This window comes from Eriocheir sinensis, chromosome 48, assembly GCF_024679095.1.
Source record: "Eriocheir sinensis breed Jianghai 21 chromosome 48, ASM2467909v1, whole genome shotgun sequence".
NCBI lineage: Eukaryota > Metazoa > Arthropoda > Malacostraca > Decapoda > Varunidae > Eriocheir > Eriocheir sinensis.
The window spans coordinates 9648508-9658211 of NC_066556.1; the positions used below are offsets into that span (position 1 = coordinate 9648508).

A 9704-nucleotide genomic window follows, 5' to 3' on the forward strand; every position below is an offset into this window, starting at 1 on the left:
ATATATATATATATATATATATATATATATATATATATATATATATATATATATATATATATTTGATTTTTTTGTTATCACAAACTCTCGATGCTCTCACTGTCTTACGGTTTCAGCCTCTCGCCACCAAAACAACCCGCGGGGTGCTTTGGCTGAAAGCGTAAGACAGTGAGAGCATCGAGAGTTTGTGATACAAGTCTCTGATTACAAGGAAAAAACTCGGTCGATAAAGCAGACCTCTGTAACTGAGGAACGTTTCGTTGATAAGAAAAAAGACGTTATACTTGATATGGCTGTAGCAACCAAGGGATGTGACGCCAAGGCGAGGATCTTTGTGGTGTTCTGTACATTTCCTAAAGGGTTTCGGTCACTTAGAGCTCAGACCGCTCAAATTCCTTACGGTATCAGCAGCAGGTGACTGCCACTCATCTTCGCCCGCTCTATATTCACGTATAAAAAAGCGGCTGCATCCACAAAAAATCATCGTATGCAATACTGACACAAAACTTTTAGCAATATACGTTCCAGATTTCCTGTGCCTAGTAATGAAACGAAATATTTCATATCAATTAAAATTCAGAAGTCATTCTCACGAAGATATACACGAGATAAGAACGCATCTATAAGTAGGTTGATAATGCAAATACCAGGTCCTTCGTATCGCCGCTGAGCCTGGGGATGAGCTTACCCCGAGACGCACATCAGAACTCCGACTGACTATCAACTTGCAGGGCGTCGAGGCGCAGCCCCACCAGCTGTAGCCACTTTTCACGGTAAGGCTGACTTGCAGGGGAAAATACACTAAGCTAACACTTTACTTATGGGATAAAAATGAAGGGCAGCCGCTGCATAGTGATCCGCACATTGACCAGGGGCCTAAACACGTCTGACATGGGTTACCGACTCTCTCTCCTTGTGTGTTCAGATGGACTTGTGGGATGCTACCACACTCGACACAGAATTGAACTACACAGAACCAGACAATGACACGGTAGTGGTTGAGGAGCGGTGGCGTCAGGTCCTGGACAACGTCAACACCATCATCATGACCAGCAACACCATCACTCTCATGCTGGGGATGGGCGCCGCCATCTCCGTCATGGAGGTAAGGGCGGGATCACCAGCCATCGAAGATAACATTATTCTCATCGTAGAGTTTTGTTATAAAGTCTGCATGCTATAGGACGCCGGAGTAGTTGCGGTCAGGGGTCTGCAGAACTCCTCCTTTCCAGCTGTGGGGACACGCTAAGAAGCCCGTGGGGGCCGTCATCGGCATGGTGGGACAGTTCGCAGTGCTGCCAGCTATTGGTTTCTGCCTCTCGGTAGGCTTCAAGCTGAAGCCCTACGAGGCACTGGGAGTCCTCATCATTTCTTGCTGTCCCGGCGGAGCTTTCTCTAACTTCTTTACCTATTGGGCAGATGGAGACGTGGCACTCAGGTGAGGTGTACGAAGGTTTTTTAGTCTGAATTCCTGTCCTAAACATCTCTACTTACAAGCCCTTTTAAGAAAGTGACGTAAAAAATCACTGAAAGGAAGGCTACAGTGTACAGGACCCATGACAATGACAACATGCCTGTGGCATTGTGCTCGTGCCTACCAACAAAACGGTAATTTACACCACCCCGAGTTGTGCGACGCGAGACCCAGTCTTTGGCGTGTGTAATGCGCACGAGGGAAAACCATAACTCTCTCAAATGTTTTGTTGCAGCATCATGATGACGGCGTGTTCATCCCTGCTGGCCTTTGGAGGGATGCCCTTCAACTTGTGGGCTTATGGCAAGTACTGGCGAGGGGATGATAACACTTTCGTTATTCCCTTCGCTAACATAATAGGTTCCCTCGCACTCATAACGGGACCAGTTATTGTGGGTATGGTGGTGAGGCACTTCCACCGGCGGGCGGCAGAAATTGTAACTAAGGTAAGTCCCATTCACATCTAGGACATGGCTTTGAGGCTTGGGCATCAACACTCAAGGAACTGTGTCAGTGTTAGGTGCTGATTTTTACGGCTTTACGATAGGGATTAAAACTGACCAGAGGTCTCAATCAAGTTATTTACAATATCTTTCCAAATGCAATCTATGTATCTATCTTTCTATTATCCACAATGACGCCCGTTCTTTGGTACGCGATAAGGGAGGTGTGGAGCTGGCAGTAGTCTCTCCAATAACACCTTTCCCTAAATACACTCCACCCTTGCATACTCCAATCCCTCATTCTTAAACCTCGTCCTTCTATCGAACGTTCAACCATCTTATTTTCCTAATTTACTGGGGGTTCATCCTCTTGCACTCACGATATTAATTTTATTAATTTATACTTATATGTCACCTCCTTCCTTCACATTCTCTACAAGTGAACAAACCACTTGAGATTACTGAGCCTCACAGCAACATACCATAGTTCAGTACAAGTGTGTCAAAGAGAATGAATGGAGGTCATAACGATTATCGTAAACATTGGCCCCCACAGCTTGACCTGGTTACACTACTAACAAGTTCTGTGTTCATCAGGTGTCGGTCATCGTTGGGTGGATAGAAGTGCTCTTTACCACCATCATTTGGCTCATCCTTTATTGGCAATCGTTCGTGATAGCCACTCCTCTGCTCTATCTGGCTGCCTTCCTCCTACCGTCCATTGGGTTCATTCTTGCATTCCTCTTAGCCAAGATAACCTGCCAGGTACGTAAGACTTTACCCTGAACTTAATTTAACCCTTAACAGCACCGCAAAGTTTGATGTCACACCATTATGACATGAAGACCCAATTTTTCTTTTCCTTTCTCTTAGAACAACAAGTTATCGCGCACCATCGGTATAGAAACCAGCAGCCAGAACATGCCCGTTGCTGTCAGCATTATCCTCCTCTCTTTTGACGGGACGGATGTAAGCATACACCTGCTCTCATCCCATTAATGAAAATACATATCGTATCATTTCTTAACCCAGACAAACATGAGAAGCGTTATCGTCACTTTCTCTCTCCCTCAGATAAAAGGTTCACTGATGTTGTTCCCTACGCTGTACGGGGTGCTGCTGATACTTGAAGCTATCGTGGGCATCGCCATCTTCCAGCTGTACATGAGGACCTGCAGGAGGAAGAAAGAAGAATACCCGGCGGTGCATACAGCCCGACTTGAGCCCGCTACCCCGGCCGAGAAGGAGACCTTGAGAGTGTGAAGCCGCCAATAAGATTCAGAAAATGTTTTCTTTTGAGTGTATGTCGGGGCAGGATGACGAGACTGTGCGATGATAACGTCCTCCACTTATTTCAGACGGATTTTGTGTTTGTACCTCATGTTTAAGCATCACGAAAAAAAAAAAAAAAAAAAAAAAAAAGATAATTGAACTGGTGGAAAATGTGCATAATAGAAAGGCTTTCATAGCTGGGAAAGCGGTGGCCAAGAGGTTGCCACGCGGACGCGGTGCTCTCAGATTCACCATAAAGTCCTTCCAACATGTGAATGGAGGACTGTATACCACGGCTCAGATCACCACGATGCTGCTCATTCATCTACAGAGGAGACAAGTGCAACAACTCGATCCACAGTCAACAGGAAAATATTCACGCACCTGTGGTCAAGAACCATTACCATATCAGTGGCTTAATCAATTTTGTTTCCTTGATTAAGAATAACCTTTTAACTACCTGCCGCAGCTGTCCTAGGCAGGGTGATAACAGTACTTGGCGGCGACCATCACAGGCGACACATTTATCAGTCTCGGGCCTCTTTCGATAAGGGTACATCTCTCTCTCTCTCTCTCTCTCTCTCTCTCTCTCAGCGCACACACACACACACACACACACACACCGTGGCGCAACTGGTTAGAGCGCTGCGCTGCCAGGCTTCACGGTCTGACAGGGCGGCGGTTCGAGCCCGCTCAGGACGGATTCTTTCCGTTCACTAGGAGTGGTTACTGTCCCCCCTTGAGCAAGGGAGATGGGGTGTGTGATGTGTGAGGTCCTGGCAGTACCCATAGATCGACGATAAAGAGCACTTGCTCATGTCGGGAGGGTACCTGCTGGCGATTACGAGTCCAACACGTGATCAGACCGTGGTGAATTACATACACACACAACGCCAAAAGTTTCATCGTCTGACTGCTCGCATCAACCTGGAAATGTATCCAAAACTTATACTTATGTGAACAGTTCCTGCAACTTGATATTTTCATATAAGGACAATAAAGTACAATGAACCTACAGAGACATCTTAGACTCAGCACCGCTTCATATCAGATAAGCAGATTTTCAATGGCCTCCTATTATTGGGTTTTACAACGATGAAACACAAGTCCAGGTAAGTCCAAGCGATGCATATGAAGGCGTGTTAGATGGCAGCCTCAAGTTGCTTGTGGAGGCCTCTTCTGCAAGCAAGGTTGTGAGAACTTTACATGACGGTTATGATTACAAGTTCGTCAGACTACGACGCTGATACCTGCAGATAAGTCTCTCGCTGGCACTGGCGATAAGATACGCACGCCACCATCACCGGTCAGAGCATTATGGTTCTTAAGTCACGAGAGCACTGGGCTACGAGGGTCTCGACGCGCCGCTGCATGCTGGTGAAGCCACTGGTGGAGACAAACGTGGGTCTGGCGGTGCGAAGTGAGGGGATCGGTTCTCTGCAGTCGCTGACAAGGCAGAGGCGAGGCAGGGGTGTGGCAGGAGCACCCAGGGGCGGCAAGGTTTATCATGTGGGAAAGCGACCCTTCAGAGACATCAGGTAAGGTGTTTCATTCGCTCCTACTGATATCGAGAGGTAACTTTTTATCTCGTTTTCTTTCTTTTTCGTAGCTCAGTCGTCCTTCGGCCCTATGCCTGTACCAGAATCTTGGCCGGTACAGCCATAAGTGCGGTAGCCTATGTCCACGTATACATGAAACAGGAGCACGCTTAATTTCTTGACTGCCTCAGGACGCCAATTCGACACCCAATTTGAATCTTTCCAGGCTATGCGTTCTCAGGGTTGCACAACGGTTGTAATCGCCGCAGTCTCTTGTGCCTTAAGATGAATGGGCACTAGTTTTTTGGCTTGTCACATCACTCCATTTAGAGTAATCCAGTGAATACCCCCATTCCTTCCACTCTCCTACTACAGCCATATGGGCCGAGGGGTGGACCAGCGTGGCCGACGACGCCTACAACAGCTCAGCGACGGAGGAAGAGGGGCCTCAGGAGTTACCGCTGTGGCTTGTGAGGCTGGACCAGGCGGCCATGCTGCTGTTTACCTTCAACACAGTCATCCTCATGTTGGGCATGGGTGCTACCACCTACTGGAAAGAGGTAACGTCAAGGTGCAGCCAAGCCTAGGATGAATCCTACGTCTGATTGCCAGTGGTTTGCATGGGCCATAAGCGTATACCCTCTCGCCCTTAGTTCTGGGAACACCTCAAGCAGCCCTGGGCTTGTCTCGTCGGGATGGCTTGTCAGTTTGCTCTCCTCCCCGCCGTGGGCTTCGGCCTGTGCCTCGCATTCCAGCTGCCGCCCTACGAAGCTCTTGCCGTCCTCATTCTGGCCTGCAGCCCAGGTGGTGCTTTCTCAAACTTCTTCACCTACTGGATTAATGGCGACCTCGCTCTAAGGTTAGTTTCCTTGTACCACTGGATGGCCATGCATGTGTGTGTGTGTGTGTGTGTGTGTGTGTGTGTGTGTGTGTGTGTGTGTGTGTGTGTGTGTGATCGCTTATCTCGTGGGGCTTAAGCCCAAGGAAAAAGTCTCCCGGGGCCACCTTATTTGGTGGTCATGGTGACTACCGGCAACCGTAGTAGCACTGGTAGAAAATTTATTTTCATCTTACATAATGAGAAAAAAAAAACATACAAATATGCAGATGAGCGAGCAGCGGCCCGCCGCTGGGAAAGTGTCAAGAAAAGGAGTCACCCTAGTGGCTGGTCGGGTCACACCACACGCTCCGCTCCCTGTATAGTGTAGAGTTGTGGCGTGTGGTTGGCGTGGGGAGGAGAGGCTTGCACCACCTCCAGGAGCCGTGGCCTTCAGCAACCACTAAGAAGAATGTTCGCCTGTACTGCCAGCAGCGGCATAAGCTGCAGTGAGTCCCACATAATGAACGGCTTGTCGGCAAACTCCTGCGGCAGACGGTCAAGGTCAAAATACACGGGATTTATTGGGGTCCTTATGATACTTAGAAACTTTCCCCACAGCCTACAACACGGAGCAAACGTGTTCGTGCGTACAGATTTTAGATCTTGGTGCGGATGAAGGCCGCGTAGCACATCGAGCAGGCTGATATGAGTTCGGTCAAATGAAACTCCAGGTGTGATGCTGAAGATACTTATAGAGAAAATAATGGTATCTGTATAGCAAATAAAGTTCATGACCATCCCGACTACGCTACAGTAAGTACAGTCCGTAGGTTAAGTCCGAAAAGAGGAAGTCAGATCGCTTCCTAGCGCGGGTCTGTATTTTTTGGAGTCGCAGGATATCCATTAGATAATACAGGTCCCTAAATCAGCATGCGTGCTCGAGGGGATCCCCTCTAGGGATCTGTAAATGGATAGAATAATGACTGGGTGAAGAGCTCACTCAACTCTATGTGAGAGTGTGTGTGTGTGTGTGTGTGTGTGTGTGTGTGTGTGTGTGTGTGTGTGTGTGTGCTGAACATTATCTGTGTGTAAGGGCGTGTGTGTGGCGTGGCGCCGCAGCATCATCATGACGGCGTTGTCCTCCTTGCTGGCGTTCGGGGTGATGCCGCTCAACGTGTGGCTCTACTCCCGCGGCTGGACGGAGCAAGAGCTGCAGGTGCCCTACGTCAACATCCTCGTCAGTCTGGTCTTCATGACGCTGCCAGTCCTCGCCGGGATGCTCGTGCGACACCACAGCAGGAAGTGGGCCAGTTATATGTCCAAGGTGAGCCTCGGAAACGACGTGTTATACACGACACTAGCTTACCTGGTCTTCCTAAAGCTAAGAACTAGAATGACCGACTATAGTCCGTTTCATTTCATCTGTCCACCACAAAGCGGAAATTTTGATGGATGTGGCACCTGCGCATTTCTAGTTCGTGAATACGTGAAAATCAACAGTTGTGATAGACATTCAAGCTTATTTTTCAGTAATATATTTGAATATTTATGTGTACAAAAAAACAACTCAGTCATTTGCATCGATAATCTAACATACAAGCACAGGAAAAGACAAACTTGTATCAAATAACATAGTCATGTTATGCTCGAGCGATCTATGGTTTTTCAATTCATTGATTGATAGCTCATTTCAGGTATATTAAAATACATCTGACTCTGCAAGGGCATGTAAAGGATATCTTAATAATTTACTACATGTAAATAATAACTATCAATCGAAATAACATGAAATAGTAAATATTAACCGTTGAATGCGATGCTAGGGTATTCAGAATATTAGGCTACCCACGCTGTTTACATGCAACACATCAAAATTCCTTATGTATAGACATTTGTCGGATGTCACTTTATGTACCTGAATGAGATGAAGTATGGGTATCTGAAAGGCTATAGGTCGTTCGAGTATGATCAGACTATACTGTTTGATATGCAAATTGTTATTTCGTGTGCTTATATGGTAGATTATCGCTGCAAATCGGCACGTTTGCGGTTCATATAAAAGGACTTTAAGGTTTTTTTGTATATAGAAACATTCAAATATATCACTGAAAATATAAAGTCGATCTTCACGCAATCACGAACTAACAATGCGCAGGTGCCACATCTACGTTCGCGAGTGGACAGACGGAATGAAACGGACTATAACAGCGTGCATAGTGATTAATGCAGTGTGGTGCGCATAACAGGTGTGCAGCTTGTTGGGGTGGGCCGGCGCCGTCACCTGCGGCGTGCTGCTCGTCCTCAGGTACTGGGACATAATCAGCAAGTCCTCCATCTTCCTGGTTGCCACCGCCGCACTCCTGCCGTGCTCCGGGTTCCTGATGGCTTACATCATTACCAAAGTGTTCTGTTTTGTGAGTACTTCCTTCCCCGTGTTCCCCTAGGTCGATAAAAAGACATTGGTTTCAAAACAATTACGGTCAGTGCTCAGTAATAATAACTCTGCTTTAATGTTCGTTTATCTGTTAAACCTCTTCAGAGCCACAAGATCTGCCGGACGGTGGCCGTCGAGATAGAGTGCCAGAACATGGTAGTGGCGATCAACATCATCCTACTCTCCTTCACTGACCCCCAGGTGCGCGCGCGAGCGGATACACATACAAAACAAAAATTTAAGTTTTCGCTATTGTTCAATAAGTGTATTGATAAGCAATTTCAAAGCCTTAGTATCTTCGAATAGGTGGTATTTTTTACCTATCTTTCTTTCCACTCGAAGAGCTACAATTAACCCGAGTGCCCGACCAGGTTCGGGGACGTATGGTGCTGTTTCCTGTGCTGTACGGGCTGTGTCAGCTGGCTGAGGTCTTCGTGGCCATCGGGCTGTTTCAGGCGTGGGTCTTCGCACACCGACATGACGTGACGGAGGAAGCCACAACCTCTGTCGTGGACACGTCCGTGCTCACCAGCATCCCTGTCCCCGCCCACAAAGACTCCCCGGTGAGGCTCTGCTAGCTCAGATAGTCCAGTTTAATACACAAGACGCATAGATTCCTTACCTCAAAGTGAATAAACATACACAAATTGCCTGATACGGGAGACACTGAGGTATAACAGTCACTTCTCCCGTGTCCATAGGCGCGGGGGGTCCAGGTGGTGGAATATGCGCCGACTCCCGACGTGTGTGGCGGCCCAGTCCAGCCTCCTAGCCTCATGCAAACGCTAGGGTACGGCATTACTGTCTAACATGTACAATTAACGTAGTCTACTTGGATACTTCTCACCTACAGGATGTCAATTAAGAATTTCCTCCACTGCAGGAAATTATTTATTTATATCTCCCCGTCAGGTACAGCCGGCGCCCACATCATGAGGAGTGGAATGGCCCTGCAGAGACCCAATCTCTCCTAACAAGCCCCCTGAACCCTCAAGCCTCAAATGCACAATGGAACCACTCCTTGCCTGGCCTTCCACCCACCCCCGGCCTGCACGCCAGCCAAGACCACCACAACGCTAACACACACTACCCGCATTGGGGCTCAACGGACCTCTATCCGTCCTCTGATGGCGTGCTGGAGTCAGCCCGCAGCTTCGACTCTGACAGCCCTTGCAGCCCCACCCTCAGCAACAGGGGAGTCCCCAACATGTTCCCCGTGGCGGAGAGTGACTTCACTACTGACTTCCAGAGCGACTTCCCGAGTGACTTCCTGAGTGACTTCCCCTCAGAGCGGGAGGACTCTCCTCCCCCCTACGGCAGCCCCATCCCGTCCCACCGCGGCAGGCCGCTGGACCCAGCAACAGTGGAATGTCAGGCAGCGGCTGAAGGAGGCACTTCGACCAGCGCCACGCCCACGTCCCCTCGCAGCCCAGAGCCCTGTCCCCGCCCCTTCGCCTTTTACCACCGTGACGTCCGCCTAGGCCAGACGCAGCAGTTCAGTACGTTTGGGAGAAGGTAGCAACGGTAGCAACGCCGCTGGGAATAACAGGAAAAGGGGCGCCTATTCCAAATCTATGTAATTTGAATAATTTATAGTATAGTTTGATTTCTTTTTTACATTAAACGTACGTAATTGGGCGACCATGCGTGTTCCTTGTTGTTACCTGTCTCCTTCCATGCTGCTACGACGCGATAAATATAACTACATGACCGCATAAAATAA

General features: G+C 48.2%; 2 protein-coding genes across 3 annotated transcripts; both read left to right on the top strand.

The window, feature by feature from the left end:
* Positions 1–621: 621 nt before the first annotated feature.
* On the top strand, positions 622–3344 carry LOC126981574 (ileal sodium/bile acid cotransporter-like). The gene is made up of 7 exons (XM_050832977.1): positions 622–773; positions 926–1105; positions 1233–1438; positions 1710–1920; positions 2515–2682; positions 2791–2886; positions 2992–3344. Exons 2-7 carry the CDS (start codon positions 926–928, stop codon positions 3178–3180), a joined length of 1050 nt encoding a protein of 349 aa, XP_050688934.1. The 5' UTR covers positions 622–773; the 3' UTR covers positions 3181–3344.
* Positions 3345–4353: 1009 nt separating this feature from the next.
* LOC126981573 (sodium-dependent organic anion transporter-like) lies at positions 4354–9619 on the top strand. Of its 2 annotated transcripts, XM_050832975.1 has the most exons (9): positions 4354–4727; positions 5103–5287; positions 5381–5586; positions 6667–6871; positions 7794–7961; positions 8087–8182; positions 8353–8544; positions 8683–8771; positions 8894–9619. In XM_050832975.1, the coding sequence occupies exons 1-9, from the start codon at positions 4697–4699 to the stop codon at positions 9498–9500; spliced, it is 1779 nt and encodes a 592-aa protein (XP_050688932.1). In that variant the 5' UTR covers positions 4354–4696; the 3' UTR covers positions 9501–9619. The 2 variants fall into 2 exon arrangements, with proteins under 2 accessions (XP_050688932.1, XP_050688933.1); XM_050832976.1 differs by lacking the exon at positions 4354–4727 and having other exon boundaries at positions 5140–5287; positions 5360–5586.
* Positions 9620–9704: the final 85 nt, after the last annotated feature.

What these genes read in the sequence shown, in the direction of transcription:
- LOC126981574 (XM_050832977.1), top strand. Translation starts at nt 926, where the DNA reads ATGGACTTGTGGGATGCTACCACACTCGACACAGAATTGAACTACACA. An exon ending in CCGCCATCTCCGTCATGGAG is followed by an intron (nt 1,106 to 1,232) that starts GTAAGGGCGGGA and finishes CCTCCTTTCCAG; the next exon opens with CTGTGGGGACACGCTAAGAA. An exon ending in TCTCTTTTGACGGGACGGAT is followed by an intron (nt 2,887 to 2,991) that starts GTAAGCATACAC and finishes TCTCTCCCTCAG; the next exon opens with ATAAAAGGTTCACTGATGTT.
- LOC126981573 (XM_050832975.1), top strand. Translation starts at nt 4,697, where the DNA reads ATGTGGGAAAGCGACCCTTCAGAGACATCAG. An exon ending in AATGGCGACCTCGCTCTAAG is followed by an intron (nt 5,587 to 6,666) that starts GTTAGTTTCCTT and finishes GTGGCGCCGCAG; the next exon opens with CATCATCATGACGGCGTTGT. An exon ending in GGGCCAGTTATATGTCCAAG is followed by an intron (nt 6,872 to 7,793) that starts GTGAGCCTCGGA and finishes TGCGCATAACAG; the next exon opens with GTGTGCAGCTTGTTGGGGTG.